The 27,858-nt window shown below is 52.6% G+C and overlaps 2 protein-coding genes across 4 annotated transcripts in view; one reads left to right on the forward strand and one right to left on the reverse strand.

Annotated features, from left to right (window-relative positions):
• The first annotated feature begins 516 nt into the window (after nt 1-516).
• Nucleotides 517-11,057, forward strand: F9 (coagulation factor IX). The gene is made up of 8 exons (XM_059482991.1): nt 517-605; nt 2,152-2,315; nt 2,666-2,690; nt 4,390-4,503; nt 6,239-6,367; nt 7,776-8,035; nt 8,537-8,660; nt 10,295-11,057. The coding sequence occupies exons 1-8, from the start codon at nt 539-541 to the stop codon at nt 10,840-10,842; spliced, it is 1,431 nt and encodes a 476-aa protein (XP_059338974.1). The 5' UTR covers nt 517-538; the 3' UTR covers nt 10,843-11,057.
• A 759-nt stretch (nt 11,058-11,816) lies between these two features.
• Nucleotides 11,817-27,858, reverse strand: part of MCF2 (MCF.2 cell line derived transforming sequence) — a 47,508-nt gene continuing 31,466 nt past the window's right edge. The window contains exons 15-30 of one of the 3 annotated variants that reach the window (XM_059483110.1): nt 27,482-27,570; nt 27,189-27,255; nt 26,461-26,576; nt 26,283-26,352; nt 25,927-26,019; nt 25,513-25,605; nt 24,061-24,186; nt 23,102-23,323; nt 21,314-21,406; nt 20,949-21,027; nt 20,363-20,426; nt 19,352-19,443; nt 19,166-19,278; nt 18,803-18,915; nt 17,309-17,409; nt 11,817-13,652 (exon numbers count right to left, since the gene is read on the reverse strand). In XM_059483110.1, the coding sequence (XP_059339093.1) occupies nt 13,612-13,652; nt 17,309-17,409; nt 18,803-18,915; nt 19,166-19,278; nt 19,352-19,443; nt 20,363-20,426; nt 20,949-21,027; nt 21,314-21,406; nt 23,102-23,323; nt 24,061-24,186; nt 25,513-25,605; nt 25,927-26,019; nt 26,283-26,352; nt 26,461-26,576; nt 27,189-27,255; nt 27,482-27,570 (1,572 nt within the window). In that variant the 3' untranslated portion in view covers nt 11,817-13,611. Of the gene's footprint in view, nt 13,653-15,786; nt 17,065-17,308; nt 17,410-18,802; nt 18,916-19,165; nt 19,279-19,351; nt 19,444-20,362; nt 20,430-20,948; nt 21,028-21,313; nt 21,407-23,101; nt 23,324-24,060; nt 24,187-25,512; nt 25,606-25,926; nt 26,020-26,282; nt 26,353-26,460; nt 26,577-27,188; nt 27,256-27,481; nt 27,571-27,858 lie in introns of those variants that run through there. The other 2 variants (XM_059483109.1, XM_059483108.1) reach the window with 2 other exon arrangements.

Here is a 27,858-nt window from a genome sequence, read left to right on the forward strand (position 1 = left end):
GGAAGATGAAGGATTTTTTCCCACCTAGACAAGAGGGATCTCACGAGGCTGCAACTCATATTCAGCATCTCCTCTTCACCTGCTGGGTGCGTGCTGCACACAGAGGCAACCCCAAATCCATGAGCCACAAATGTCCATGCCCTGTGCCTCACAAAGGAATGGTCCTCATTTTCTGGACTGAGAGCGTAGAATTTATGGGTCATAAGCTCGAGGAGAAGCTTTACCAGCCACCCAGGGCTGCTGTGGCCTCAGAGCATGAGTGGTGCTGCAGCTTGGAGAGAGCAGCACGTCCAGAGGGCACAGCCCTGTCCCTGTCCCTGTCCCATCCCTATTTCAGCCCCTGGCAGTCTGTGATGCCCCCGTGCCAGGAGCCCAGGCTGCCCTGGGGTGGCAGAGCAGAGCTGCCTGTGCTGGGCACGGGGACGTGTGGCCACCTTAACGCCGGGGCTGCCCAGAGCAGCGAACAAACAACTGCTGCCCTTTGAACCATTGCCTGAGCTCAGCCCTGCGCGCTGTCAGAGCCTGGCCAGGGGAGAAGATGGCAAAGGGCCCCCTCACGCTGTGCTTATGTCTGCTGGGAGCCTGCCTGGCTGCTGGAAACACAGGTGAGTGCCCCTCAAACAGCAAAGCCTTCAGTTTTGGGCACAGGTGTCACAGACTCGGGCTGGGCACAGGTTGTCACCTGGATGCAGTGTGACAGCTCGGGCAGTGCTGGAGAGCAGCTCAGAGGCACTGCTGCATTGCTCTGCTCCTTTCAAAGATCTGCTCTTTGCTGGGGCAACGAAATAACGGCTTTGTGCTGATTTTATACAGCATGTGTCACAGGGATTCATTTTCAGAATGGATTTTTCCTTAGGTTTTTGCATCTTTAGGCTTTCAGAGCTCCATTCAGCCATCTTAGGAGGCACACACAGAAGGGGAAAGGGGAGAGCGCTGCTGGGGGAGTGACAGTCCCACCTCTTTGGTACCATCACTTTGTCCTGGAGAGCAAACAAGTGCTCACGTCCATAAACTCTCCTTGGATTTGCCACTGCAGGGTTGTTTAAAGGCAAGCCCAGCGTGGCTTTAACAAGGGCTGTGGGATGCAGCCAGGGCTGGGACAGGAGAGAGCAGCTGATGGATGTGGGCAATCACACGCAGTAATGCAGGATTTTGATTTATCTGCAGCAGCAACACTTCCAGCAGAGGCTGCTCCAGTGTGAGCCCCGTTTCCTGCAAGGCTGCCCTTTCTTCTTTCATTAAACATTGCTGGAAACAGGTTTAAAAAGGCTCTTTCCAAAATGTTTGCTCAGCAGTGAAAAGTGAGCAGAACCTCATATTTTTGCACCCCTCACCAGGTGTACCCCCTGTAAAATACAGGGGACAGGACAGGTGTGCCGTGCCAGCACCTGCCTAGAGCCCTGTGTCCCTGTCTCAGGGGGTGGTTCAGAAGCAGGTAGATGGTGTGTGAGTTATCCCCAGGGTGAGCAGGTTGCCAGCCCCAGGAGCCATTCCTGTCACCCCACAGAGTGACCCTGCAGCCCCAATCAAGTTTTGATGGTAAAAGCAGCAGTGGGACCCACTGAGGAGGGCGGGCACAACACCACTGAGGAGGGGGCACAGGGGTGAGGAAGGCTCCCCTCCTGCCTGCAGGAGATGCTGGCACCCAGGGCTGTGGGCAGGGATGAGGAGGAGGAGAGGAGGAATTGCCCCTGATCCCAAGGGCCAGAGCCCTGCAGGGGCAGATGGCCAGCACAGGCACACAGGGCAGGACAGTTTCTGCGGCCAAACAAGAGCTCACCAGCAGCAGCATGGAAAAGGCCATTATTTTCCCCTCTCAAACAGCTTATTCCAGTCTGTGCATCTGTGATGGGAGACTCTCACACCATCTGCTTTGGGGTACTTTAAGCATCAAACTTCAGCCCTCCCCATCACCCTCTTGCCATCAGCCATTTCTATTGACTATTTTGACATTTGGCTGTGCAGATTTGATCCTTTGGATCAAAGGGGCTGAGGTGGGGCAATAAAGAAATCTCAGTCCAGAAATCTCAGTGGCAGCGTGGGCCTGTCTCTGGCCATGGGCAATGGGGGTTGCACACCTGGAGAGACTCATTTTCTGGAAGGACAGAGCCCTGCCAGCCCGTCCAGCCCGTCCTGCCCTGTCCCCTGCAGTGTTCCTGGGCAGCAGGGAGGCCAGCTCGGTGCTGCAGAGGCAGCGCAGAGCCAACTCCAACCGGCTGGAGGAGGTGATCCCCGGCAACCTGGAGAGGGAGTGCATCGAGGAGAAGTGCAGCTATGAGGAGGCCCGGGAGGTGTTTGAGAACGAAGAGAAAACGGTGAGTGCCATGATGCTCCCGCCTGAGCCTAACCTAACCCTAACCCTAATCCTAAACCCTAATCTTAACCCTGCTCCCTCCAGCTGGGGCACAGAGGGGCAGGAGGGGGAACAGCCAGGAGAAAACCTGCAGGGCCCAGGGCAGCCTCAGGCATGGCAGGTTCTCCTCTGTGCTCATCACTTGGGCTGGGGAGCTGCTGTAAAGGCTTCATCAGCCACCACTGGGATATGGAGCTGGTGGTTCCCTGCAAGTTTTTCCCTTCAGCTTTGGAGCCATCCAGGTACTGCCTCAGTCACTCAACACCCAGAAATTAGAAAACAAAGGAAACTTTTTCTTTTTTCCCTTTGCAGATGCAGTTTTGGCAAACATACGTTGGTAAGAGCTGCTTTCTTCATGTTCTAATGCTTAATATTCCTGTCTCAGTGCATAAAGACCTGATGTGTCTGTAACAAATGTATTCCAGCATCCAGGAACTGTCAGGGCCTGACACTCCAAGTCCTTCAGTGGCCAGCCTGGGTCTGTCCCATTGGTATAGAAATGGCAAGCCAAAGAAAAAAGGATGCCTTAGCATTTTATTTGTTCAAGCGGGGTTTTTCTAACAAATTTGAAAACCTCACTGAACAAAACCAGTGCAGGCAGAGTGCTGGATCTCATTGAGCCCAGGTCAGGCTCTGGCTCCAGTTTCAGCTGTGCCACAGAGTAAAATAACACAGCAATAATTAACACCCCTTCAGCAAACAGCAAATGCTCTGTTCCCAAGCAGAGATCTCCAGATAAGGCACAGCCCTGTGAAGGCACAGCGTGAATCCCTAGAAATGCCATATTAAAGTGGAGCCTCAACATGATCATAGCAAACAGCTGTTTGCAATTCACACCCTCACTTCACTGCTTTCTTTCCACATCCACTTCTTCCTTTTGAGCCTCCATCCCCAACGACTCCTTGGTCCCTTAACAAAAAGATTTCAATGCCCACCACACCATCTGAAACTAATTTTGAGGACATTTCAATAAATGAACTGTTTGGCAGATTGGCAGAGTGCCCAGAACATCTCACTAAAAAGCCTTAAATAATTCAGATTACTCAGTCCAGACTATAAAATAAAAACATTACATTTGCATTGCAGGACTGTGCTCTGAAAAAACAACTGATGAAACTCCACAGTGCATTTGTTTCCCTGCCACTGTAACAAATTGGCTGATCAGAAATAAGGAATGCCATCTATTCCTCTGTCATCTGGGGTGCCTGGTTTGCTGGTTTGGTTTGTGCAGCCCTCAGGAGCTCAGCCCTGCACAGCCCCAGCTGCAGTTCTCACCCTGCCTCAGAGCTCCAGCAGGACTCAGACAAGCCCAAACCATTTTGTTCTGTTTGCATTTTGCATTCCAGCCCTTTCCTGAAAGCCCCGTGGGCTGCCACCCTGTCCTGCCCCTTCTCAGGGCACAAACCCAGCTCGGCCCTGCCCTTTCTCCATGCCTTGGCACAAACATTCAAAGGGCATCCCCATGGTTTAACGTCCCTGATTTGCTTCTCCAGAGCTGTACCTGCCCAACTTTGCAATGTGAGTGGTTTCATTAAAGCCTCAGGTTCTCAGCTAGAGCTGGAAAAATAAAAGCCCTGGCACATGGGGAGAAATCTAGAGCAGGTAACAGTGCAGGACTGAGAAAGGGAGAGCAACAGGGAGGTTCTCAATCCTGACACCAGACACGTCTCCATACTCCCGTGCACAGATCCAAACTGTCACAGAGCAGCCTGAGTGTTCAAACAACCCAGATTGGGACACTCAAAGCACTCCTGAAGGAGCAAACCTCCTACATGTGTCTCGTTTGGCCAAGCCATGAGGTCCTGCTGGGATGCTGCAGGAGGGCGACTGCAGAGGGGCAGAGTGACCCACAGGGGACAGGGGACACAGCCCTGGGGACACAGCCCTGCTGCCCTGGCGCTGCGCTCTCAGCTGCCAGGCCTGGCTGTCCCCAGCCCAGGGAGGAGCTGTGCTGGCCCTGGCAGGGCTGTGGTGGCTGTCAGCCCGTGGGTGGGGGTCAGCCCTGTGTTTTCTGACTCTGCTGTGCTCTCTCCAAGATGGGGATCAGTGCGACCCCAACCCGTGCAAAAACGGAGCCGAGTGCAAGGACCAGATCAATTCCTACGTGTGCTGGTGCCCAGCTGGCTATGAAGGCAAGAACTGTGAGATAGGTACGTGCCAGGGCTGCCCCAGGGCCCTGCTGCTCTGCTGGGACCCCTGGGATCAGGGTCACCCTCTGGGGCTGGTGACACCCACCCTGCTGTGCTGGGAGCCAGGGAGGGGGAAATGCAGCCTGCTGGGCCTGGGATGGCAGGGGGACATGGCAGGGGACAGCAGGGCACTGGGGATGGCAGGGGGACAGCCTGGGGACCGCAGGGCCCTGGGGATGGCAGGGGGACATGGCTGGGGACAGCCTGGGGACAGCAGGCCCTGGGGATGGCAGGGGGACAGCCTGGGGACATGGCAGGGGACAGCAGGCCCTGGGGATGGCAGGGGGACAGCCTGGGGACCGCAGGGGCTGTCTCTGGCCCTGCCCAGCCCCAGCTCCCCCGTGCTGGGCACCTGCTCCTAGGCAGGGCTCAGTGGAGACTCAGGCTCAAGGTCTGCTGTCCTGCTGTGGCTGCCAGGGCAAATGTTGACACAGAGCCCTTCCTTTGTGTCCCGAAAGCACAAACCTGCCTGGGACTGCTCAGTCAGGGACAGCCTGCTTAGGGCAGAGTTCCCCACAGACCCCACAGAACCCCCATTCTCCCACAGATCCATGGAGCCCCCATTCTCCCACTCCCCTTCCTCACGCCAGGCTGAGCAGCAGGTGCTGGGCAGGGCAGGACTATCCTGACTTCCCCTCAATAGCACTCTGCTTAATTCATAATTACAATTATCAGCAGCAACCTTGATTCTGGAGGCAAATAAAAGGCAAATATTTTCCTGATGGGTTGAGGAGTCTGTGAAAACCAAACAGCTGATAATTTAAGCAAGAGGGATATTCAGCTCTTATAATATAATCAGGGGCTGTGCAGCTCACATAATGTGCTAGACTCACTGCACTAATAAAAGATTCTCTTTCTAGTTGTATTTCTGCTCTGGCAAGAGAGGAGTATACGTTAAAAAGAGCATTTCAAAGTTGCATCAAATTTAAATAGTCTCATTGCAGATTTCTTGGGGAAGTGAGGAGCAAAAATAGAGCTGGAAGTGAGGCGTGAAGAAGAGCTCTGTAAAAATAGTAAATGATGGCATTAAAATGGCTACAGGAAGGGAGGTGTCCTTGAGGAAAGGAAGTGGGAGTGGAGTTAATCTGCTGTGAAGTTTTTTGAAAACTCCCTGGGAATTGCAGGGGCCTCTGCAGGTTTGGGTTCCCCAGCTCCAAGGTGCTGCTGCCAGAGGAGTGAGGGCTGGTGCAGGGGATGGAAACCTGGCTGTGCCTGGGAATTGCTCCAGTTTATACAGGGTGTTCCGGTCTATACACGGTGTTCCAGTCTATCCAGGGTGCTGCTCCAGTCTGTCCAGGGTGTTCTCCCCCACTGCCAAAAGCACAAGAGTGGGGAAATCACATGGCTTGTCACCAAATATTTGCAAGAGTCCTGTAGGGTCAGGTGCCAAATTTCAGCCAGCACGCTTGTTGGAGGCTGTGACAGGGCTCTGTGAGCTCCTCGACCTGCCCAGTGCTCCTGAACTGTGAGCAGGGATGGGACTGCCCTGCACTGTGAGCCCAACAGGAATGGGACTGCCCTGCCTCCCCAGCTCCTTGCAAACCACCTGCTTTCCACAGTCTGGGTCAGCCCCTGGGGGGAAGTGGGAGTGGAGTTAAAGTTCCCCTTTGCTGAGCCCAAACCCCCCAGTCTCAGCAGATCTCTGACCAGCTGGGTTTCAAGAGAGCTCTCACAGTTTCATTTTCATTTCTTTCAGACTTCACCTGTGCTATCAAAAATGGAGGCTGCAAGCACTTCTGCAGTCATCAGCCCCCACAGAAGGTTGTGTGCTCCTGTGCCCCTGGCTATAAACTGCATGAAGATGGAAAGTCCTGTGAACCTACAGGTGAGCTTTTAAACTGCTTTTAAGAGGTTGGGTTCAAGTTCAATCCTTGTCCTGGATTTAGTGCAGAGCTTGAGGCTGCAGCTTCACAAAGGGCTAAAGAATAGCAGGTTCTCCTTGTGCTCCCCAGCTCTACCCTGCTCCTAGACCATGACAATACCTATAAACTCACTGACACATGCAGACCCACCACAGCACAGCAAATTAACTGGGCACGAGCATCTCAGAAGCACATCTGGCAGAGAAGAGACTGAGCAGATAAACATTTTGCCATCTGAAGCCAGTTTACCATTTGATGCTATGACATTTCTAACTGACTGCAGCAGGTTGCACACCCAAGCTCACATGCAGGCACCTGCACAGGGCAGCTCTGTCAGCTGCCCCAGGGAGCAGTGACCTCCTGAAAGGGCTGGCAGCCAGCAGTCAGTTTGGGAAGGATCCTGGGCTGGGAATCCTGCGAACAGAGACTCTCATCCTGTGAACAGAGGATCTCATCCCGTGTTGCCCAACAATGCTGTATCACTTTCACTGGACCAGAAAGGTTTAGAGTTAGCAAGAAGATTGTCTTTCAGGTTGGGTGATTGTCCTTCCTGCAAAAGCTTTGTTTTGTTGGCTCTGAGACCTTCCTTTCATAGGCAGAGCCTGCAGGTACCACTTTCCATCACTCAACACTCATTTGAGTCCTGTCCCTAAAGTGAGCTGTTTAAAAATAAAGGATGAAGTCTCAGTAGGCCACACTCACATCTGATTTTACACTAATGTTTGTTTGCTCAGTGCTTCTGAGAGCTTTTCAGATGAAAGACAATGCCTGGTGCTATTTACTATTTTGACTGCCACCACCAGCAGGAATTCAGCACACGCTGCGTGGGAGAGCAACGGGAAGAGCTCGTGTGAAACGAGCCTGCAGATGAGTTCTTCATTAACAGAGGAAACATTCAACTCTAGGAAGAGTTTATTAATGTTTTCCTCACCTTGGTGCCAAGCAGGATTATCTGTACAATTGGCAGCTGTTATTTCCTGCCCTGGCTGTTCATTGCTCTGGGGTCACTGCTCTGGAAGTGCCCAGCACAGGATTCCAGGTATGCAGCACACATCCTGCCAAGGGCAGGCACAGCTGCCCCGGCCATCAGGCACAGGTGCTCCACACAAACTTTTTCACTTTTGAAGCTGCTCAGATGTCATTTCCAAAGCCCAGAAACAATCAATGCTTTTGCTGTGTTTCCATATCCCTCACACTGGGGCTCCAAGGCACAGCACAGGGTGCCGATGCTCAGCCCACAGCCCTGAGCTGGTACCCAAACCCTGCTGAGGTGAGGGTTTCCCTGCTCCCTCCCCTCTGGTGGCTCTAGGGTGTGACACAGCCACCCCCAGCGTGCCACAGCCGGCCCCAGTGCGTCCCTTCCTCTCGCAGTGCCGTTCCCCTGCGGGAGGATCACGGCTCCCGAGGCCAAGAGGAAGCTGACGCGCTCCATGAACACCTTTGAGCACTGGAACAGCACGGGCGAGGAGCCCGAGGAGGGCCCCGAGGAGGGGCAGGGCCCCGAGGAGGGCCAGGACAATGCCACGGAGAGCAGCAGCACCGCAGCCCCCACGAGGATCACGCCCGTGCTCAGGACGGGCACTCGCGTTGTTGGCGGCTCGGACAGCATGAAGGGGGAGGTGCCCTGGCAGGTACAGCCTTTGCAAACCTTCTGGGAGCCCAGCAGCCCTTCTGAGCACAGAGCATCCTGCCTTTGAACACCCAGAGCCTGGCTCTGGGGTTAGGCTGGCAATAGCCTCAGGCCCAACAGGAGCACAGCTCCTTCCCACACACACTTCTGTGTGGATAGAAACAGCAACAAAACTTTCCTGCATGAGGCTTTCCTCTGGCAAAGAAAGCCACAAGTCACAGTCACAGCAGCTTTACCCAGTGGGGCACAGAGGGTTGAGCTACAGCAGCAGATTGCCTGGTAGTCCATGAATGTGCCAAAAGTAAGCTGGGAGGGAAGGGAGTTTTGCAAGGAGCAATGCAACTCATTTTTTGGCTCCATCAGATCATAGAATCACCCAACAGTTTGGGTTGGAAGGAACCTTAAAGATCACCCAGTTCCAGCCCCCAGCTGTGACCAGGGCCACCTTCCGCTGCTCCAGGCTTACCCAAACCCCAGGGTGAGATTTGCCCTGCTCCCACAGGTTCTGCTGGTGAACAGCCAAGGTGTGGGCTTCTGCGGCGCCACCATCATCAACGAGAAGTGGCTGGTGACAGCAGCACACTGCCTGAAGCCAGGCTTCACCCACAACCTCACTGCTGTGGCAGGTGAGCCCCTGGGCACGAGGGGAGGGATGGGCACAAGGCAGGGCACAGGGCACTGAGCCCAGTGAGGGGCAGCAGCAGGACATGAAGTGCTGTGGGGCCTGACTCGAGCTGCTGTGGGGTGTGACATGGGCTGCTGGGGGCACAGAGGCCCCAGCTGAACCTACAACCCTTCCGCAGCCTGGTCCTGCAGGTGCCAGCACCTCTGGCAGGAGCACCGAGCCGGGTCTGCCTCAGTGCCACAGCCAGTGTGAGCGCAGATCAGCCTGGCCATGGGCGAGCTCACCTGAGCCAGGGGCTCATCCAGGCAGCTTTAAAGCCCGCTGGAAGAAGCCTTCCCCTCCCCTACACTTCTTTGTTTCTCCACTTTCATCCCTGAATCACATTTTCAGGTCCCCAGCAATAGCAAGCACCTCTAACGTAAGAAAAGCCAGCTGAAAGTCTCCCCCACGTTTGGGCTGTAGGAACAGCCTGGGAGGGAGGGAGGAAGCTGCCGTTCCCACCGTGCCCCCCGAGCCCCGCCGAGCCCGCAGCACCCGCTCACCTCAGGCTGGCTCCGTACCGGCTCCGCAGGTGATGCTCGGTGCCGCCGGTTCCGGAGGGCCGGGTGGGGCCGGGGGAGCCCCCGCAGCACGGCCCGAACGCCCCGGGGGCTGCGGGACGGTACCCGGCAAACGCCATCCTTAATGTCCTTAATGCTGCTCAGCCCGCGGGGGATGCGGCCCCAGGTGCTGCCCCTTCAGCCACCCGAGCTCTGCCCTGCCTCTCCCCACCTGTTACACAAGGCGGGGTAACAGGCTGCGGTCACAGCATCCCGCACCGCGATCGCGGCATCCCGCAGCTGCAGGCACCGCGATCGCGGCATCCCGCAGGTGCTGGCACTACCATCACAGCATCCTGCACCGCGATCACGGCATCCCGCACTGCCATCGCAGCATCCCGCAGCATCCTGCACCGCGATCACGGCATCCCGCGGCTGCCGGCAGCGGCCGAGAGCAGCTGAGCCTCGGGCAGGCACAGGGGCACCTGTGAGCTTCAGCGGTGGCACCGCTGCCTTCCCGCACCCCATCATGCCCCGTGGCTCTGGGGGTTTAGAAAGGGGAGGTTAAGGTTTCTTTTCACTAATACCTTATTTATTTTAGACCAGCATTTTTCATCAGTGAGTTCTGCCCCCTTTGCTGCAAGGGTGACATCCCCTCACCTCTCTCTGAGGGTGCTAAATCCCCAGAACAGCCACTTTGCTGCTAGCTCTGGCAAAAGCATCTGCATCTTTGCTGCCTGGCTGGACGGTGTGTTCCCAGTGACACACCTGGGTTGTGCCAGGGGCCTGAGACATGAGGGAACCTGCAGGTGCCTCTGATGAGGAGCCAGCAGCCCGGCCAGAATATCCTCAGAGGCACCTGAGGGCTCAGCCCTCTGGACTGGGCTGGAGTGGCACTGGCACGGGCTGGCACCAGCAGGGCACAGTCCCTGGCGCAGCCCCTGGGCTGGAGTGGCACAGGGCTGGCTCCAGCAGGGCACAGTCCCTGGCGCTGCCACAGCCCTCTGCAGCCTCTGGGCTGGACTGGCACAGGCTGGCACCAGCAGGGCACAGTCCCTGGCGCTGCCCGGGCACCCAGCCCCGCCGCTCTGTGCAGGTGAACACGACGTCCAGAGCGATGACCACACGGAGCAGCTGCGCAAGGTGGTGAGGCTGCTGCCCCACCCCACGTACAACGCCTCCATCAACGAGTACCACAACGACATCGCCCTGCTGGAGCTGGAGCGGCCGCTCACCTTCAACAGCTACGTGACGCCCGTGTGCCTGGGCAGCCGCGAGTTCACCAACGCCCTCCTGAAGCAGGGCGTGGGCACCGTCAGCGGCTGGGGCAGGGTGCTGTTCCGCGGCCGCGCGGCCACCACCCTGCAGGTGCTCAGGGTGCCCTTCGTGGACCGGCCCACCTGCCTGAAGAGCACCTCCACCAGCATCCTGCAGAACATGTTCTGCGCGGGGTTCCCCACCGGCGGCAGGGACACGTGCGAGGGGGACAGCGGGGGACCCTACACCACCGAGATCGAGGGCACCTGGTTCCTCACGGGCATCACCAGCTGGGGCGAGGAGTGCGCCCTGCCCGGCAAGTACGGCATCTACACCAGGGTCTCCAAGTACGTCAAGTGGATCAAGCAAACCACGAAGCTCCCCTGAGCCCGGGAGGAGTGCTGAGCCCTGCTGGGGAGGCTGCACCACGCTGGAGGATGGACTGGGGATGTGGAGAGGGACCTTGGCAATCCCCGTGGCTTTGAGAGACCGTGGCATTTCAATAAACGTTTCTGGATGAAATAACTTCTGCTCTTGGAAGGAAGAAGTTGAGAGAATGCAATGAAAATGTGGTAATAAGGAAATAAAAAGCCTTTTAATGACCCACGGCTGCATTTTTTAATGCACTGGCACTGCTGGGGTGGTGTTAGTCCCCAAATCCCAAATGCAGGGGTTGGTGAATCAGCAGGGGAATGGATCACACATGTCCCAGGCCAGTGTGGCACCAGCACTGCCCACAGCTGGCACACAGCAGTGTGGGCAAGGGAAGCCCAGCAGGCACTGGTGCCCCAGCAGCACCCCAGGAGCCCACGAGGGAGGTGAACACACACAGCAGTGCAGCCACAGTGCTCCCAAACAGAGGTTTTCACATGGAGCAGAGGCTGGGGACACCCTGACCCTGCTGGGATGGGTGCAGGGGACACTGGGGACACCCTGACCCTGCTGGGATGGGTGCAGGGGACACTGGGGACACCCTGACCCTGCTGGGATGGGTGCAGGGGACACTGGGGACACCCTGACCCTGCTGGGATGGGTGCAGGGGACACTGGGGACACCCTGACCCTGCTGGGATGGGTGCAGGGGACACTGGGGACACCCTGAGCCAGGGCAGGCTGTCAGCAGCTGCTAGTGCAGACTTCACTATGAGTGCAAAGGTGCCTCTGCCACTCTCATTGCCACTGCATCCAGCAAGAAACTAATTGGATCATCTGCCACTGCTTACCTTAAAATCAAAATGCATGTAAGAAGGTTTTAAGTTGTTCCAAGGAAATGAAATAAAACCAACACTGTGAGCGCTTTTTTTTCCCCTCTGGAATTATAGCAGATGTATATTTGAACAGAATTGCATATTCTCAAATGGATTTATTTAACAAGTTTTAATCTTTAAATATAGATTTAACACATTTTTACAGGTACATATACAATATAGTTCATTTAAACTTGCAGTCAGAGAAAATTCTCTACTGTAATTTATACATATACATGGAGAGCCTAGTTCAACAGCATACTCAGGGGAACATACCATGTGTGCAAAGTTTCAAATGTTAAAAACCTCAGACTGTACATTCAGATTTGCTGAACTTATCAACCTCATAAATTAATAAAAGCTTAGATTTAAAACTATGGAAGACAAAAAAGATTAAAATCATTCAATATGCAATGTGTGCTGTGTTTCAGACAAATATTTACATTGTACCTCAAAATGTGTATTGTTAGCACAAGAATTGTAACCACTAGAAAGAGCCCCAACAGTAATTAAGACTTTCCCACCTCACGAGTGCATTGTGGCTGATTTGGAAGCAGAGGAACAGAGCCTGCAGTGGTTGCACTGTGGCTCCAGTGAAGGACACGGGATGTGCTGGCTCTGGGGCTGCTCAGCTCAGACTCAGCTGGGCCTGGCTCCGAGGGGCTCAGGGCTCACCCAGTCCTGGAGGAGCAGCACTGGGGGCTGGGGAGCTCCAGCCATAGCTCAGCAACTGCTCCACACAACAACAGGCACAAAACAAACCCAGCACGTCCTGACTTAACCTGTGCCTAAGGACCAGCTCACAAATGAAAGTCAGATCATAAAGGTCCCCCTTTAGTCCATGGAATAAACATTTCCTTTGGCTGGGGCAGAGCAAACTCACTACTGCATGCACACCATTAACCTGCTCTCCACACACTCAGGTGCTCTTTGCACACATCTGCTCAAAAGTTCAAACCACCTGTACCTACCTATGTTCTACAAAAGCAAAACTAAACAACGAAACACAAAATTAAATTATCAGTCTTCAACATTCTTTCTCCCTTCTCAAAAATTCAGTAGATACGTTATTGTTAAAGATACTGAAAAAGTCTTATCACAAGAACATCCTTAGTGCAAACATGGACATTTAGCTGGGATTTATGGCACGTGTTTCAAAGGTACATACATTAATGTAAACTTCAACACTTGCTAGATACAGGTTTCAGCCCTGGGACGCTTTGGGACCCTAAGTGATTGGTGACAACCCTGAGGTGTCAGTTTGAGCTGACCCAGACCCCACTGAGATCAGGAAGGCTGACTGCAGTGGGCTGGAGTCAGACCCTAAGTGCAAAAAGAGGAACTTTAGTGTTATTGCTTCCTCACGTGGAGTCAGCCAGATGATGCTCTTACAGAACATTACATTCACACAGCTGAAGCAGATAGTTAAGAAAAATCCACCCATAAAATCAATTAAGCAGGACATACAGCTTCTTGGTTTGGTTTTTTTTTCTTTTTGGTTTACCAAAACTCAACTCTTGTTTGCAACTTCAACACTTGTCAGCTAGTATGTAGGCAAAACCTACTTCAACCTGCAGAGGAGATTTCAAGCATCTAAACAAAGTGTCAGGAAACTGTAGAGTACTTCTCTGATGAAACATGATGTATGTCATGGAAAAACAGCAAGAAAATGAATAAAATACCATCATTTCCACAGGCAAACAAAACCAAAGAGCAGAGAATGGCTTCCTTTATGAGCATGAGAAGCTGCTTAGGACCCCAGTCCCACTCAGTGCAGATGAGGCTGTGGAGGTCTGTGAATGTGATGAACAGGACAGGACAGCTCCAACTACTGTGCTATTTCTCTGTAACACTGAGCTGAAAGCTTCCCAAGAGCATCGAAAATGGGATGCTGCTAGTTCACCCTCAGTTCAAGGGGAACTAAACTTCCTGGTGTTACACAGGGCAGCATCTATAAAGTAATGGAGAATGGTGTTAATATTAAAGCATCTGATTCCAAGAAAGACATTGTTCCCTGTAATCACGTAACATTTGTATAACAGAAAAAACCAAATGCATTTCTCCCTAAAAGCTGAACTCCCACCGGCTTCAGTGAGAGCCTTGACTAAGGCAGGACCACAGGGTTTGACTCATTTCCATCACCTATCACTTCATTATCACAGCAAGGCCAGCTGAAATCTTCTCTGGGCTCTTTATGTTGTCAGGCTGGAGATGGTTTCTGGGTTACTAAAGAGCTGCAGGGCGCAGGAGAGACCTGCTTTATGCTTCAAAGGCTAAAAAAGTCAGCATTGCCTCTAAGGGACCCTGTGTGGACACAAGAGCCTGTGGCTGCAGTCACTGAAGGGAGTGAGGGGCAGAGAAGGAGCTGTGCTGCAGCTGCCAGCTGTGGTGGCACTGCAGCCAGAGCGTGGGCACAGCTGGCACCTTCCGGCCAACATGGCACAGCAGCCTGCCAAAGCTGGAGCCACAGGCAGGAATAGCCTGGCCAGGCAGGTCCAGGGTGGCCAGGGGCACAGAGAATCCCCAGGGATTGTCCAGGAGGCACAGGACAATCCCAGTCCAAGGGGCACAGGACATGCAAGCTCAGTCCTTCAGGCACTGCCAGCTGGGGAAACCTCTGCTCAGCTTTATGGCATGGAGAGCAGGCACAGGGGATCCCCCTGAGGCTTGGGGGAGAGGATTTGGCAAGCAGGATGTTAAACAAACTAGGAGAGGGTCTGGCACATGGAACAGGAGCCTGTGCCCTGGAAGGAAGAGAGTTCAAAGGGAACCTGGTTCTTGGTGCTGCAGTGCAGCTGAGAGGTGAGACCTTCCTCCTCCTCCTCCTCACTGGCACAGACCTGCCAGTGCTGCCCACTGTGACCCTGGCACACCAAGGGACATGCAGAAATGCTTTCTCTCCTGCTCCAGGGCAGAAGGGAGTTGGGACTGTAATGCTGAAGCCCCAACCTTCCCTGACATGAGGAGATAATCCTGCATCCCCATGTTAATTCATGGAAAAGCCAAGCCAGTTAACCAGGCAGTGCCTGACCACCTGCAAGGCAGCTGAAACCCCCAACACATGGGTGAGCCTCAGCAGCAGTACATTCTGAGTATTGCTCCTTCTGGGCACAGCTCTCTCCAAATATTCTTCATTTAGAGCTCTGCATGTTACCACCTGCAATACAAAACTGCTCCTTCATCATGCACATTAAAAAAATCCACCATGGGTTTGCAGAGCAGAGAGAATAAATCTGTCTGGAAGGAAGCAGCAAGGACTAATCTCAGAACTTACAGCTAGAGGCACAGCAGAAGGAAAACTCATTTCCAAAATGCTCTCCAAGCCAGCCACCTTCCTCCCAGGGAACTCATGGCTCATGTCCAGGCCAAGATTTACAAGAGGACCGTGGATTTGCAAAGCTGGGAAGTGAAGCATTGACCAAATACCCCTCTGCTCACTTAAAATGGACAGCAAAGAGTTCCCTGGACCTTCATGATGATCTGCATTGGCTCAACACTGGAATCATTAGCAGGAGGGGAGAGGAACAGCCTGTGGGCATGCAGCTATGAGCCATCCTGTGGTGGGCCACAGGATAAATCAAGGGGGGAATGTGAAGGTAAGGGAACCATTTATTCTATTCAGCTAAAGGCTTTGCCCTGACAAAAATCCCAAACCCCAGATTTGTGTGAATTCTGCTGTGAAATTCTGTGACTGGACACAGAGTTTTAATTAGGGGAACCTGGAGCTGAGCAGTAACACAGGCACTGCCTCCACAAATGCCAAAGTGCCTCTCCCCTGGCCCTGAAGTGACTCCAGCACTCCCCAAGCCCCCGGGGGTCCCACAGTGTTAATCAGGTTTACACTGCTGACATGCAAAGCAGCAGCTCAGCACAGGCAGCTCAGGGAGGGATCCGAGGCTGCTCCTGCCCTGCCGGGCTCCACCAGCCTGGCTGCCTGATCTCTGCTGACTGGAGCAAGAGCTCCATCTCCTGCAGCAGCAGCAAAGCCCAGCCCAGAGTCACTGCAGGGTGAAGGGACCAGCCCAGGGTAAAGGCAATTGCTGAGTGCAGAAGAACTGCGTGAAAATCAATTTTCAGAGTGCCAGTTGCTTATGGCTGTAAGGACACAGTGCTGGAAAGCTCTAGGAACAGCTCTAGAAATAGCAGGAGAACATCCCACATCATCCCCCAGCATTTCCTGGTGTGTGCAAGGTTAGAATCGTGCCTTGGGACTGCAGGCACCAGCAGAAACAGCAAAGAGAACAGTTACCTCCACATGGAAAACAGAGCCCCAGTGCTCTCAGAGCCTGGGACACAGCTCTGGGGTACCTGGGCAGGGGTGTGGCACTCACAGGAGGCATTTCTGTGGTTTCACCCCATGAAATTCCCCTCACTTTGTACTCAGCAACTTTATAAACCAGTGCAGAGCTGACAGTCTCTAGGTTTTTGGGGACATCACCACTGACAATGCAAACCAGGGTTCAAAGTTTCCCAGCACCTTTTTTGAGATGCATCCTCAGGTGGAAACTCCTTCTGCATAGGATCTGGTGAGATGGGGTAGGTATACATGGAGAGAAGATCAAGAGAGCCACAACTGCAGGGTGCCAGGAAACCCACCCTGAACAGTGGTTAGCAAACTACCGCTTACAGAAAATCAGCAAACCTTCAACCTTGAGATTTGTGTGCCCTGCAACAACGGGGATAAAACATACCTTCCTGCAGAGGAAGGATTTCACTGAAATACACCAAAAAACCATCAAGAGCTGACTGGAATTCTGAGCCTTTCAGATGGCTTCCTTCACCTTCATCAAAGAAACAGATTCTGACAAAAAGAATTTTTAAAATAGAAATCTCCTTTCAAGTTTTGCTTCATACAGTAATAGCTAGTAAATTTAATTTTTTTTTTTTTAATGGACTAAGTCTGTGTGGGCTTCCTGAGCTGTTCCACCTCCAGCCCTGGTGTCCCATTTGCTGAGGACAGTGTGGTGATGAGGCAACACATGGAGCAGTGACATGGCAAGGGCAACAGGCTGCTCTTAAGGCATTTTCTTGTGTCATCTCTTATGCTTCCCTGTCTATTGCTATGTACAGTTACAGCTAGAAAACGAGAACTCCAAGCCTTTGGCTGAAACCTGTTTATAATGAACTTTCTCTAGAGTGGATTGACCAGCAGGCAGCAGTGAGGGCAGCAGGGAGGAAGTATTGCCTTAGAGTGCTGGGGTCAGGCCTCGATGTCTTTAGCAGCAGCAGGAGATTTGGCTTAGGTACCTCCTGCTCCACAGGAGGTGTGAGCTACAGCAGGGAGGAGGAAAACAGTCCTGGAATCCCTGGTCAGACTCCGTCTCTTCTCCCCAGTCTTCTACCCAGTGCTCTTGCAATGAAATCTACGTTTTTAAATGCTTGGTTTTAATTTACTCGTGCCTAAAGTCTCAGAAACATCTTAAACAAACAACCAACCAAAAAAGCTTAATTTACTACTTTTGCAGGCTTTTTGGGATAGCTGCTTGTTTTCCTATTACTCCAGCAGAGGCATAAGCAGCCAGGTTTAGTAGATCAAGTGTAATGCAAATGGCTTAAAAGACCTGGTTTGAGCTATGGGATATTTCTGCTAGGCGTGCTATCAAATACCTGCAACTTTGGCATTCCGAAACCTGCAGTCCCCGACCACAATCTGCAGACTGTGCACAGGGATCCAGCCTTCTTTCCTTCTGTTGAGGTTCTTCACCAGCCTTGGGATGACAGCAGCATTAGGAACAGAAGCCAACGCACCCAGAGCAGTTTGGTGAGGGCATGCTCCCCACAGCTGGGGTGCAAGCAGCAATTTACCCCAAGCAGGGAAGCATTTTAACAGGGCCTGGCCATGTGCTTAAAGCATTCCTCCCACCTCAATTTAGGAACCTAATTAAAAAGCCTACACCTCTGTAGACAGGACTCCCTCTCAAGTCATCCTGCCCAAGACCTCCAGAGATGCCAGCTCAGGAAAACTGGCTACTGAAGGAGTCAAGGACAATTATTTTTCTCACTCCTCTGCCATTTAGACTGGTAGGATGATTTTAGTCAGGGTACTGTAAGTGAATTCAAGCCAAGATTAGGCAGCTGGAAATACTCATGCTCACAAGTGACAACCCTCTGTCTCACTCATTCAGTGAAATTTGTGCTAACAGAAAGCTTGGTGTGAGAAATCTCTGATGGCATTGGCTGGAGCCCCCAGGAGAGGTAAACTTTCAGCAAATGTGAGATGCTTTGCATCTGCTTTGGCTAGCAACAAACTGAATTCTTCAAAGTGCAGTGGGGCTAGATGATCCTTGCAGATCCCCTGCAATTGAAATATTCTATTTTAATCTGTTCTGATTTCCCTTGAAGTGCAGGGGCTGTAGCTCTCAGCCAGGAATCCTGCATGGGCATTGACATCTGTGCATCCTGCACAAACCTGACCCAGGTTCCTGCCAACATCACCCTTCTCACACCCCCAACAGGACTTTGGCACCCTGGGCTCCCTCTGCTGAGACCCTGGGCTGGCTGAGAGCTGCTCAAAACCATCCTGCAAAGGGAAGAGCAGAAGCCTCAGCCAAACTGCTGTAAGCCTCAGGAGGGGCAGGCTGCCCCCAGACCAGGGTGGTCCAGCAGGCCCAGGGGGGCTCCCAGGGGATGCTCCCAGCCCTGAGGGGTTCCCTTGTGAGCCTTTACAGCTTCACACACAACAGAAACAGTCTGCAGCCATCCCCAGTGTAGGGAACACTCCTGGAGCTGTCTGAGGGAGGCAAACACCCTGCAGCCACTCACTGGGGCTGTCAACCCCCAGAGGGACACAGCCTGGAGCTGAGCTGGATGGACAGAGGGAAGCACCATCTGAAGTGGGGACAGCATGGCAAGAGAGGCTGTGAAGGTCTTGGGAGAACCCAGGTCAGGCAGAGACTCATGGCCAGGGGAGCCCTGACTCGTTTCCCCAGGCTATGCCAGTGGGGATGGATCTAGTCTTGGCAGGAGAATGAATTCTCCACTTTCTGGAATGGCCTAGAGCTCAGCCAGGAGCTGCATGACTGTGTCACCAGGCAAGTGACATTTGAAGGGACTGCCCTGCAGGCTCTTGGAGATAAGGCAAAGCAATCCTGAAATACCTACCACTGTCCCTCACCATCTTCATGCAAGAGCTGAATTTCATCCCCGTTTTTCACCAGCAGGTCCTCTGATCCTCTCCTCTTGCAGTCTGCAAGGGCTTTGTATTTTCCTGGAGACTGTGGTAGAGAGAAAAACTTGCATTATTTAGCTGCATTGTGTATCGTGCAGCTGTGAGTCTGACTGCTGCAGGGAATGTGGCAGAGCCCTACCAGCTACCTGCATCAGAATTATTCAAGAAACTCTGGCTGAGACATCCTCTCATTGCCCGCACTGAGATACGGAATTTCTGAGGGACACGGCCAAGACACAAGCATCGTCAGGGAGGAGAACAGGCAGAGTGAGCCCCCAGGGTGTCCCATCACCTACCAGCTGGGTGCCCTCCTCCTCCTCGGTGTCCGAGCAGTTGGACAGCTCCTGCTGGCCCGCCCACTCCTCCAGCCCCTCGCAGATCTCCAGGGACTGGGACGTTCCTGGCCAGCCTGCAACGCACCGGGGCTCAGCCTGGGCCAGCAGCCCCAGAGAGGCCCCGGGGGGGAGAGAGAGGGGCCCTACCTCTGTGGGGTTTGCTCTGGGGGGACAGCAGCACCGGGCTCGTGCGCTCCGAGTCGTTCTCCTCCGAGCTGATGGAGGCTCTCTGCTGCTTCCTGAGGGGGCAAAAGGACAGAATCAGTCCCAGCTTTACCTCCCCAGTGAGCACCAACCCCACGAGGGTTTGTCAAACAGGAGCAGAAGTAACCCTGGTACCTCTCAGTGTATGTTTGAACTCTCAGTGTATGTTTCTGTGAAGATTAAGGACTTAGTGCCCAGTTCCCAATTTTTTGGGAGGGGAAGGAAGCTGCTGCAGTGTCTCTGGCCTGAAGCAGAGCCCTGTCTCTGCTCTGCTCCATCTGCAGAGGGGCTGCAGCTCAGCTGAGCTGCCAGGCTCGAGGCTGTCCCTGCAGACCCTGTCCCCAGGCCACCGGCACCCAAGGGGGAGCAGAGGCACAGCCCTGCTGTCCCCTCCCCGGGACAGACAGAGGGCCAGGGCCAGCAGCAAGCCAGGCCAGGCCAGGCCAGGCCAGGCCTCACCCGTCCCCCAGCTGGGAGGAGAGTGGGAGCTGATCCCAGCCCAGCCCAGCCGGGCCCAGCTCTGCTCTGCCCAGCCCAGGCCCAGGCCCAGGCCTAGCCTGGCACTCACCTGTCCCCCAGCTGGGAGGAGAGTGGGAGCTGATCCCAGCCCAGCCCAGCATGGCCCAGCCTGGCCCAGCCCAGCCTGGCCCAGGCCTAGCCTGGCACTCACCCGTCAGCCAGCTGGGAGGAGAGTGGGAGCTGATCCCAGCCCAGCCCAGCCCAGCCCGGCCCAGCCCGGCCCAGCCCGGCCCAGCCCGGCCCAGCCCAGCCCCAGCACTCACCTGTCCCCCAGCTGGGAGGAGAGTGGGAGCTGATCCCAGCCCAGCCCAGCCCAGCCCAGCCCGGCCCAGCCCAGCCCAGCCCAGCCCAGCCCAGCCCAGCCCAGCCCAGCATGGCCCAGCCCAGCATGGCCCAGCCCGGCCCAGCCCGGCCTAGCCCAGCCCCAGCACTCACCTGTCCCCCAGCTGCGAGGAGAGTGGGAGCTGCTCCGAGCACGAGCCAGGCTGCTGCTTCTCCCCTGCTGCAAGGGCAAACACAGCTTCAATCCAGTTCTCTACTGCAGCTCTCACACTTGGAGCATTGCTTTAAAAATGAGACCTTTCGTACAACCCCACTGGCTTCTGCTCAGAGTCACACAGACCTATGGGCTCTTGCAAAGCACAGAGTTAATGATGATTAAAGTGGCATGTTAGCACAAACCCAACACAGAGCATGCTCCTTAGGACCACGAGATGCTCCCAATTAGGCATCTGGTTTGTATCTTGCTGCATTAAACCTAGGATAACAAATGGGAAATAATGCCCAAGGTAATGACAACCAAAAACTGTACTTCTGTGATTCATTTGCACATCAGCACCCAGTTTTTACTGCTCCAAGTTCTGTTATTTCCCTGCAATATAAGGCCTCACTCCAGCATTTTGCTACCAGGCTCTAAAAATTAATTCTCCAGAGAGAATTAGTGGACTAGAAGATCAGCAATGTGCCAACAGGAAAGCTTCTGCTGCAGAATGAAAGCCACAGAGAAATTGAGCAAATGTACCCTTTATAAGCTCTTGCTGCTTGAACAAAATTTTTCTTATTTCATTCAGCCATGCCATCTTCAGATCTACTGTTTGGGCCTGGAAGAAGAGAAAATTGTCTGAATTTGGAATTAAGAGTCATCCATTATAATGTAGGAATAAAACCTTACTTTTCTATGCTGTAATTATCTGAAATTCCCTTTTTCCCCAAAGCTACTACTAAATTTTAAACAGTCTTGATCTTTTAAAATTGATGATTCCCATTAGATCCAGGCAAGGCACAGTGGCAAGTGTAGAGCTATCACTACAAGCAGGGAGATCAATGAGACATTTTCTCCCCACAGTTCTGAGGATGTGCAAATACCCAGATTCTGAAGGGACAAACCTGCACCACATACACCTCCTCTCTCCCACTGTACCAGATCTCAAATTTCCGATGGTCTCCTTTCACATTCTCAGTTATCCCAACTGCATTCATCTGCAAACCCAAACAAACAGAAAATTAAACACAGCACAGAGCTCCCTCTTCCCCAGGAATGCAGACTTTGGCAGCAAGTGAAACTGTTTGCACTGAATTTAACATGTTGCATCAATTTCAATTTACGTAGCAACTGGAAGTCATTATCTGTCCCATTCCTCCTGACTTTCTATCAGCTGCATTTTGGATGAGCTTTCCACAACAAATCAATGGACCTTTGGGAACTTCATTTGGGAACCAGTGCAACCAACTGAAGCATCATCTCAGCTGCCTCTTTCTGCACAGAATGTCTCAGATTTGGCAAATGAAGATTTGTAAATACTTGACATGTTATAATACACATTATTTATCCACACAGATTATTTCTTTCCAAAAGCAGGGTTAATTTTAGGGTGCCCCAAGCCTGGCTTGCAGCTGAATGCTGCTTTACTCATCATCCCCCTCCACCTCTGACAGTTTGGATGAAACACCAAAGGCCCAAATCCTTCAGGACCTGCACAGTGGGACCCCCTGAACCAAGCTCAAACCATGATTAGAGACACAAAATTCTTCAGCAACAGGAGAGCTCTGCCCTCCCTCCTGAGCAGGCCATGAAGCTGAAACCTGCTGTAATACCTGACAGCACAGGAACCATCCTCTCCCTCAAAGAAGGCTTTGCTGGCAATTATTCACTGATTAAGGCATGGCCAGAAATAGCTCCAGTATCCCACTTGCATGTTCTGGAGCAGATGTAATAATAAAGGTATCATCTATCATAAATTATTCACGCAGACCGGATCAGACAAATCCACTATAAACACAAACAAACCCTCAGAAATAACATCTGTTCACCAGAGCTGTTCCTCCTGACAATGTGTGCGTGCTCAGGTCTGAAAGCCCTGGATGATTTACAGCACAGGTGCCACGGACAAATGCTCTGTTCCAGCTGTTTCATGGTGCTGCCCCTTTGCAGGGACAGGAGCAGCCCCAGGGAGCAGGAACCAAGCTGCTCCTGACAGCACAGAAACACTGAGGCTGGAACAGACCCCGAGACCATCGAGTCCAGCCACGAACCCAGCCCTGCCAAGGGACACTGACCCTGTCCCCAAGTGCCACCTGCGCAGGGCTGTAAACCCCTCCGGGGATGGGGACCCCTGCCCTGGGCAGCTGTGCAGTGCTGCCCACTCCTCAGAGCCAGGCTGAACACCCTGGCACAGCTTGAGGCCACTGCCCCTTTGAAAGCTGCAGGAGGCTCCATTTTGGTTTTATAAAAACTTAAAATTGATGAAAGCTGTTGGGCAGCCTAGAGCACCTCATCTATAGAGTCACTGCAATTCCCAGTTCTGTGCACCTTGTTTACCTTGGCAATTTATAGAGGCTCCTACAAAACTGCCCAGGCATCAAGACATTAGAAATTTCAGATGATCTACTATGATGATGCCCAGAACAAGTGCCAGGAAGAGACAGATTTAAGGTCTGTTCATCCAGGTTAGTGGATTTTAAAATTCCATTTCCTCCCCCTGGCCAGGATTTACTGTCAGCTGCTGGATCACTGCACACCCCTGTGGGGCACCACAGCCCTCAGCAGCAGAAACCAAACCCCATGTCAGAGATAAACCCCCTGGCTCTGCAGAATTACTGCTCTGCAGTATACATGGCTGTGTAAAACACCCTAAGGTTATAACAAAAATAAACCACAAAAATAAAACCCCTTACTTTCAGAAAGTGCTTAAAGCTGTAAGATGAGGTTTTGTCATATCCATCTCCATGCTCCTCTCTCTTCTTGCAGAAGACCAAGGCTTTCTCATAGAGGAACAGGTGCCTCTGCATGGGCTTGAACCTGGCCAGGTCCTTCATCTTTGTGGGCCCTTTTCGGTGTCCTGCCCAAACACTGAAAGATCCCTGCATCAATACTTTCCCCAGTTCGCTCAGGTCACCCTGGGGAGAGCATGACAGACAAAAGGGAACGAAAAAGAGGTGAATTAAAATGTGAGAGGGCTCTCCAAACAATGCCAGGACACAGGGCCAGCTCTGCTCCAAGGCACGTCCCTCTCAGAACAGCTCTTCCTGGAGGGACCAGGGGATCTTTGGGATGATGGCCTGGAGCCAGGGGAGCACAGCTCTCATGCAGGGCTGCAGCCAGCCTAGGAGGGCAGGAACTGGAAGAAAGGAACAGAAAACCATGCAGCCCCTAGAGAAGAGCATGTCAAGGGCTCTGGCTGCTTTGGTGGGACAGGGAAGTGAGCTTTGAGCCTGAACTGAGGTACCAGGAGATGGAACTCTCCAGGAAGCCAGGCCTGGGATCAGCAGCTCCCCTGAAACCCTAGGAAATACAACCACTCCAATGGAAAAGGTTCAAACTCAGCCTCAGAGAGGCGTTTGTTAAATGCTGAATGGGAAATGCTACAGAAACAGCCCAGGAGAGTTACCAGGTCAGCCATGAGAACACAGAGGGACACTGGAAAAATACTCTAGAAAACCACAAGGTGGCAAAGTGTGGGCTCAGAATATCCGAAACCCCTGAAATCAGATGCAGACTGTCACCTGTGAGGGCTCCTGATCCCAAACCCCTGCACAGGTTCAGCTCTGGGCCAGCTCCCACACTCTGCACACCCCCCACGCCCCAGAGCATCCCCAGCCCTGTGCCAGGGCTCTCAGTGCCCAGAGCCACTCACATCATAGCCTGTGATTGAAATCTGATGCATGGAGTCATTGACTGACTTCAGCAAATCCAGCATTGCAACCAGAGCTTCTTGAAGTTCCTGAACCCCATCACAGCTCGTGCTGTACTTTAGCAGCTCCTGAAAATAGAAATGGGAGAGCACATGTTTGCACTTGAACAAAGCAGATTTTCCACCTTGCCCAAAGTTTCCAATGCCCACAAGTGACCTACACTGAGTTTCTTCTTTCACGTCCCTGGAAAAAGGCTCCCTCTAAAGCACAGTCAGTGTGAGGTGTGGACAGGCCAGTGAGGGATGGCCTATTTTTAAGAATGAATTTCCTTAAGAATGGAGTCAGCACAGAGCAGCACCACATTCTGACCCCTTTGTGCCGTGTTTTCCTGCTTGGTGAGATATGGCAAATGAGGCTGGGGTTATTCAGATATGGCAAATGAGGCAAATGGGGTTTTCATTAGTGCCAACATGCCCTCAAAGGAGCTTGCAGCAGATCACTGTCTCCAGACTGACAGGCACAAGGAACATAATTTTATAAAACCCAGAGCCTTCAGGTCAGTAAATGGAGGACAGAATTTTACCACTGAGATGAAATTGGTTTCATTTCAGATCTCCTGTGCCCACCTACAGCTGCATGTATACTCATTCAAGAGGCTGGAAGGAGGTTCAGAAGCTACCACCCAAGTGTAACTCCTGCCTTACACAGTGAGAATAACTGCACTGCCCTGCCTCAGATGGGAAGAATAAATGCACAAGATTTATTCACAATAATAAATGCATTAAAGATTACAGGTGCTACCAACATTGATGGAAAAGAGATGCAACAATTTATTTCATTCATCAGAGTCTCATGATCATCTCTGGCTCGGTTTTCTTACAAGTGTTTCTGTAATTCCGCATCTCTGAACAGATTCAAAGAGTCTTTCCCTCTTAAAAATGGCCTGTTACAAGCACCTGTTCCTTTTTCAGGTATGTGAACATTCATCTGCACTGAAAGGCACTTCAGGAGAGGCCCAGATAAGCAGTATGTCATCCAAAGCTTGGTGCTGATTTACAGGTCACCTCTAATTGAAAAACAACAAATCTAATCTCTCTGCTGTTGGCCTTGAGAAGCAGAACATGGCACACCTTCAGCAGGAGCTGGCACAACCTGGCATAACTGGTACAACCTGGCACACCTTCAGCAGGAGCTGGTACAACCTGGCATGACTGGTACAACCTGGCACACCTTCAGCAGTAACTGGCACAAGCTGGCATACCTTCAGCAGGAGCCGGTACAACCTGGCACGACTGGTACAACCTGGCACACCTTCAGCAGTAACTGGCACAAGCTGGCATACCTTCAGCAGGAGCTGGTACAACCTGGCATACCTTCAGCAGGAGCTGGTACAACCTGGCATGACTGGTACAACCTGGCACACCTTCAGCAGTAACTGGCACAAGCTGGCATACCTTCAGCAGGAGCTGGTACTTGGTCAGGCGCTGCACGGGTTTCAGCAGGTAGGAGTCCAGCCCCAGCTTGTGCTCCAGTTTCCTTTGGCATTCCTGCAACACACAAGTCAGACCAAGTCAGCTCTGCACCACCTGTCAGTAGATATTCCAACAGCACAGCTGTGGGGTTTGATGACTCCAAGGGTTTCATGTCCAAGGGTTGAATGATACCTACAGCTAAAGTAATATTATAATTACATGCAAATTAACCTGTGGATCTGCCCTGTACTCCTGGGGTACGAGAACTACCAACATCTCCTTTTGTGAGCATTTTGTGTGCACTCTGCACACAGCACCAAACACACTGCAGCCCTGTGGGCTGTGAGGAGGCTGTCAGACAAGGCAGTGCCCCAGGTGGGTGGAAGAGCAGCTCACCTGGAAGAAGGAGCTCTCAGAGCACTGCCTCCACAGGGACTCGGAGCGGGGCTTGTTCTGGCAGTACTTCTCATACATCTGGAAATCCTCCCTCTGCAAGGCAAGCACGGGGCAGGTCACCTCAGGGACCAATCCTGCCAGCCAGCACCCAGAGCGTGTGTGCTTTCACCTCTGCTGCCAGCTTTAGTGTCTGCAAGTGACAGTCTGGGTGAAAAAGGCACAGCTGGGGTCACAGCTGGAGCTCTGCCATCTCTGCTGGCCTGACCCCACCAACATAGCTGGGGTGCTGTAGAATGGGACAGTCAGGAGAAAGCCTGGCCTGGGAGTCTGCTTTAAAGTGACAAGGATTTACCCACCCTGTCCAGGAAACAACATCCCACTCTCTCGGGGGCTCCCAGGCAGCTTTCCAGGCTGTGCAGGAAAATCCTGCAAGAGATGGGAGAAGGGACAAGAACCAGCAGTGAGCAGGGAGAGCTTTGGGTGCTGCAGCACTCCAGGATCAGCCTGGGGAAAGGGAGAAGAGCAGCCCCATACTTGTTGTGGAAGTCGTAGATCTCAGGCATGTTTCCAAAGAGCACATCCTTCCTGTTCCTCAGCACGGGGGGCAGCAGGATCAGCATGGCAGGGTTGTCCATCTCTGCTCTGTAGCCCTGCAATGGAAAAGGGCTCACTCTCAGCTGCCATCTCCCCAAAGGCAGGTGAAAAGGGAGCATGAACAGACTTTCAATGTGATCTCCCTGTTTCTAAGTGCAATATCCCTTTTATTCCCTGTTTTGGCCGTCAGCAAGAGTTATTTTGGAATAAGGTAGTAATGTCTAAAATGACAGTATGAGAAATCATTGTCTAAAGCAATGTGCTTCATACAGTCACCATTTCACAGTATTGAGACAGGAATCTCCAAGGATAAAACACAAGCTGCTTCCTTTTGTCTCCTAAAGGTAAAGGAAATTAGGGAACACTCAAGAGAAACAGCTTTTTGTATATTTTACAGGCACTGCTGAGGCCAATTACCAGTGCTTTTGTGTACAAACACAAGGGTTCTCCTTCACTGCAGATGAAAAGCTCATCCTGACACCAACTGTTCCTGCAGATGCCTCCAACAAAGAAAACCTAGGGAGCAAACTTGAGCATTTGTGACTGGACTGGGACCTGGCAGCCTGGTGGAAGCTGCCTGTCCCACCTGGGCTCAGTCTGACAGTGGCAGGTGCCCTTTGGTACCAGTGACCAGGGAACAGCAATGGGAACCTGCAGAGCTCACTCACCGTCAGAACTGTGAACAGCTCCTCCACATACACTCTCTCTGTTTCTATAAGCTCATTTATCACATGCCTAAAATGAAAAAAAAAAATAGAAACGTATTATTTTACGTCTATAAAAGCCCCACAGGTGATGAGTGTAGTTCAAGGAGCCCAAACCATTGTGTGATCTCATTAATAACCAGGAGGTAAAAGCACAGGAGATGACTCCTGGGTCAGGCTGCAGGAACACAGGGATGGGGCAAGGACTGGGCACAAACAAACATCCTTTAGGGGGTGTGAAGGGGGCGAGTGCTCACCCTTTCAGCACATCCAAGCTGTCCTCACTGTCTGAAATGAAGTACTGCAAGGAATTCCTCTTCTCCTGGTAGTCGTGCATGACCTCGATCTGGGGGGAAAGGGGAAAAGGGGAAAGAAAAGGGGAAAAGGGATGCAGTGGGAAGAGCTCAGAGCTGCAGCAGGGCCTGCAGGGGCAGCAGGAGCCCAGCCCTGCTGCAGCCCTGGGGAAGGATGAAAGGAGCCTCCTTATAAAACCCCATGGCAGCAAACCTCAGAAGGGAATAACATGTAATGGGGAGTCAGAAATTCCCAGAAATTACTCTGCTACATGAATGTGAAATACTGGTAACATAACTCATTAGTGAGGAGGCAGAGAACAGTTCCCACAGGGGAAATA

The sequence above is a fragment of the Ammospiza nelsoni genome, chromosome 15 (genome assembly GCF_027579445.1).
Source record: "Ammospiza nelsoni isolate bAmmNel1 chromosome 15, bAmmNel1.pri, whole genome shotgun sequence".
Taxonomy (NCBI): Eukaryota; Metazoa; Chordata; class Aves; order Passeriformes; family Passerellidae; genus Ammospiza; species Ammospiza nelsoni.

Coding starts and splice junctions, on each gene's coding strand:
- F9 (XM_059482991.1), top strand. CDS start 539: ATGGCAAAGGGCCCCCTCACGCTGTGCTTATGTCTGCTGGGAGCCTGC. Junction 2,316..2,665: donor TTGAGAACGAAGAGAAAACG/GTGAGTGCCATG, acceptor TTCCCTTTGCAG/ATGCAGTTTTGGCAAACATA. Junction 2,691..4,389: donor GTTTTGGCAAACATACGTTG/GTAAGAGCTGCT, acceptor GCTCTCTCCAAG/ATGGGGATCAGTGCGACCCC.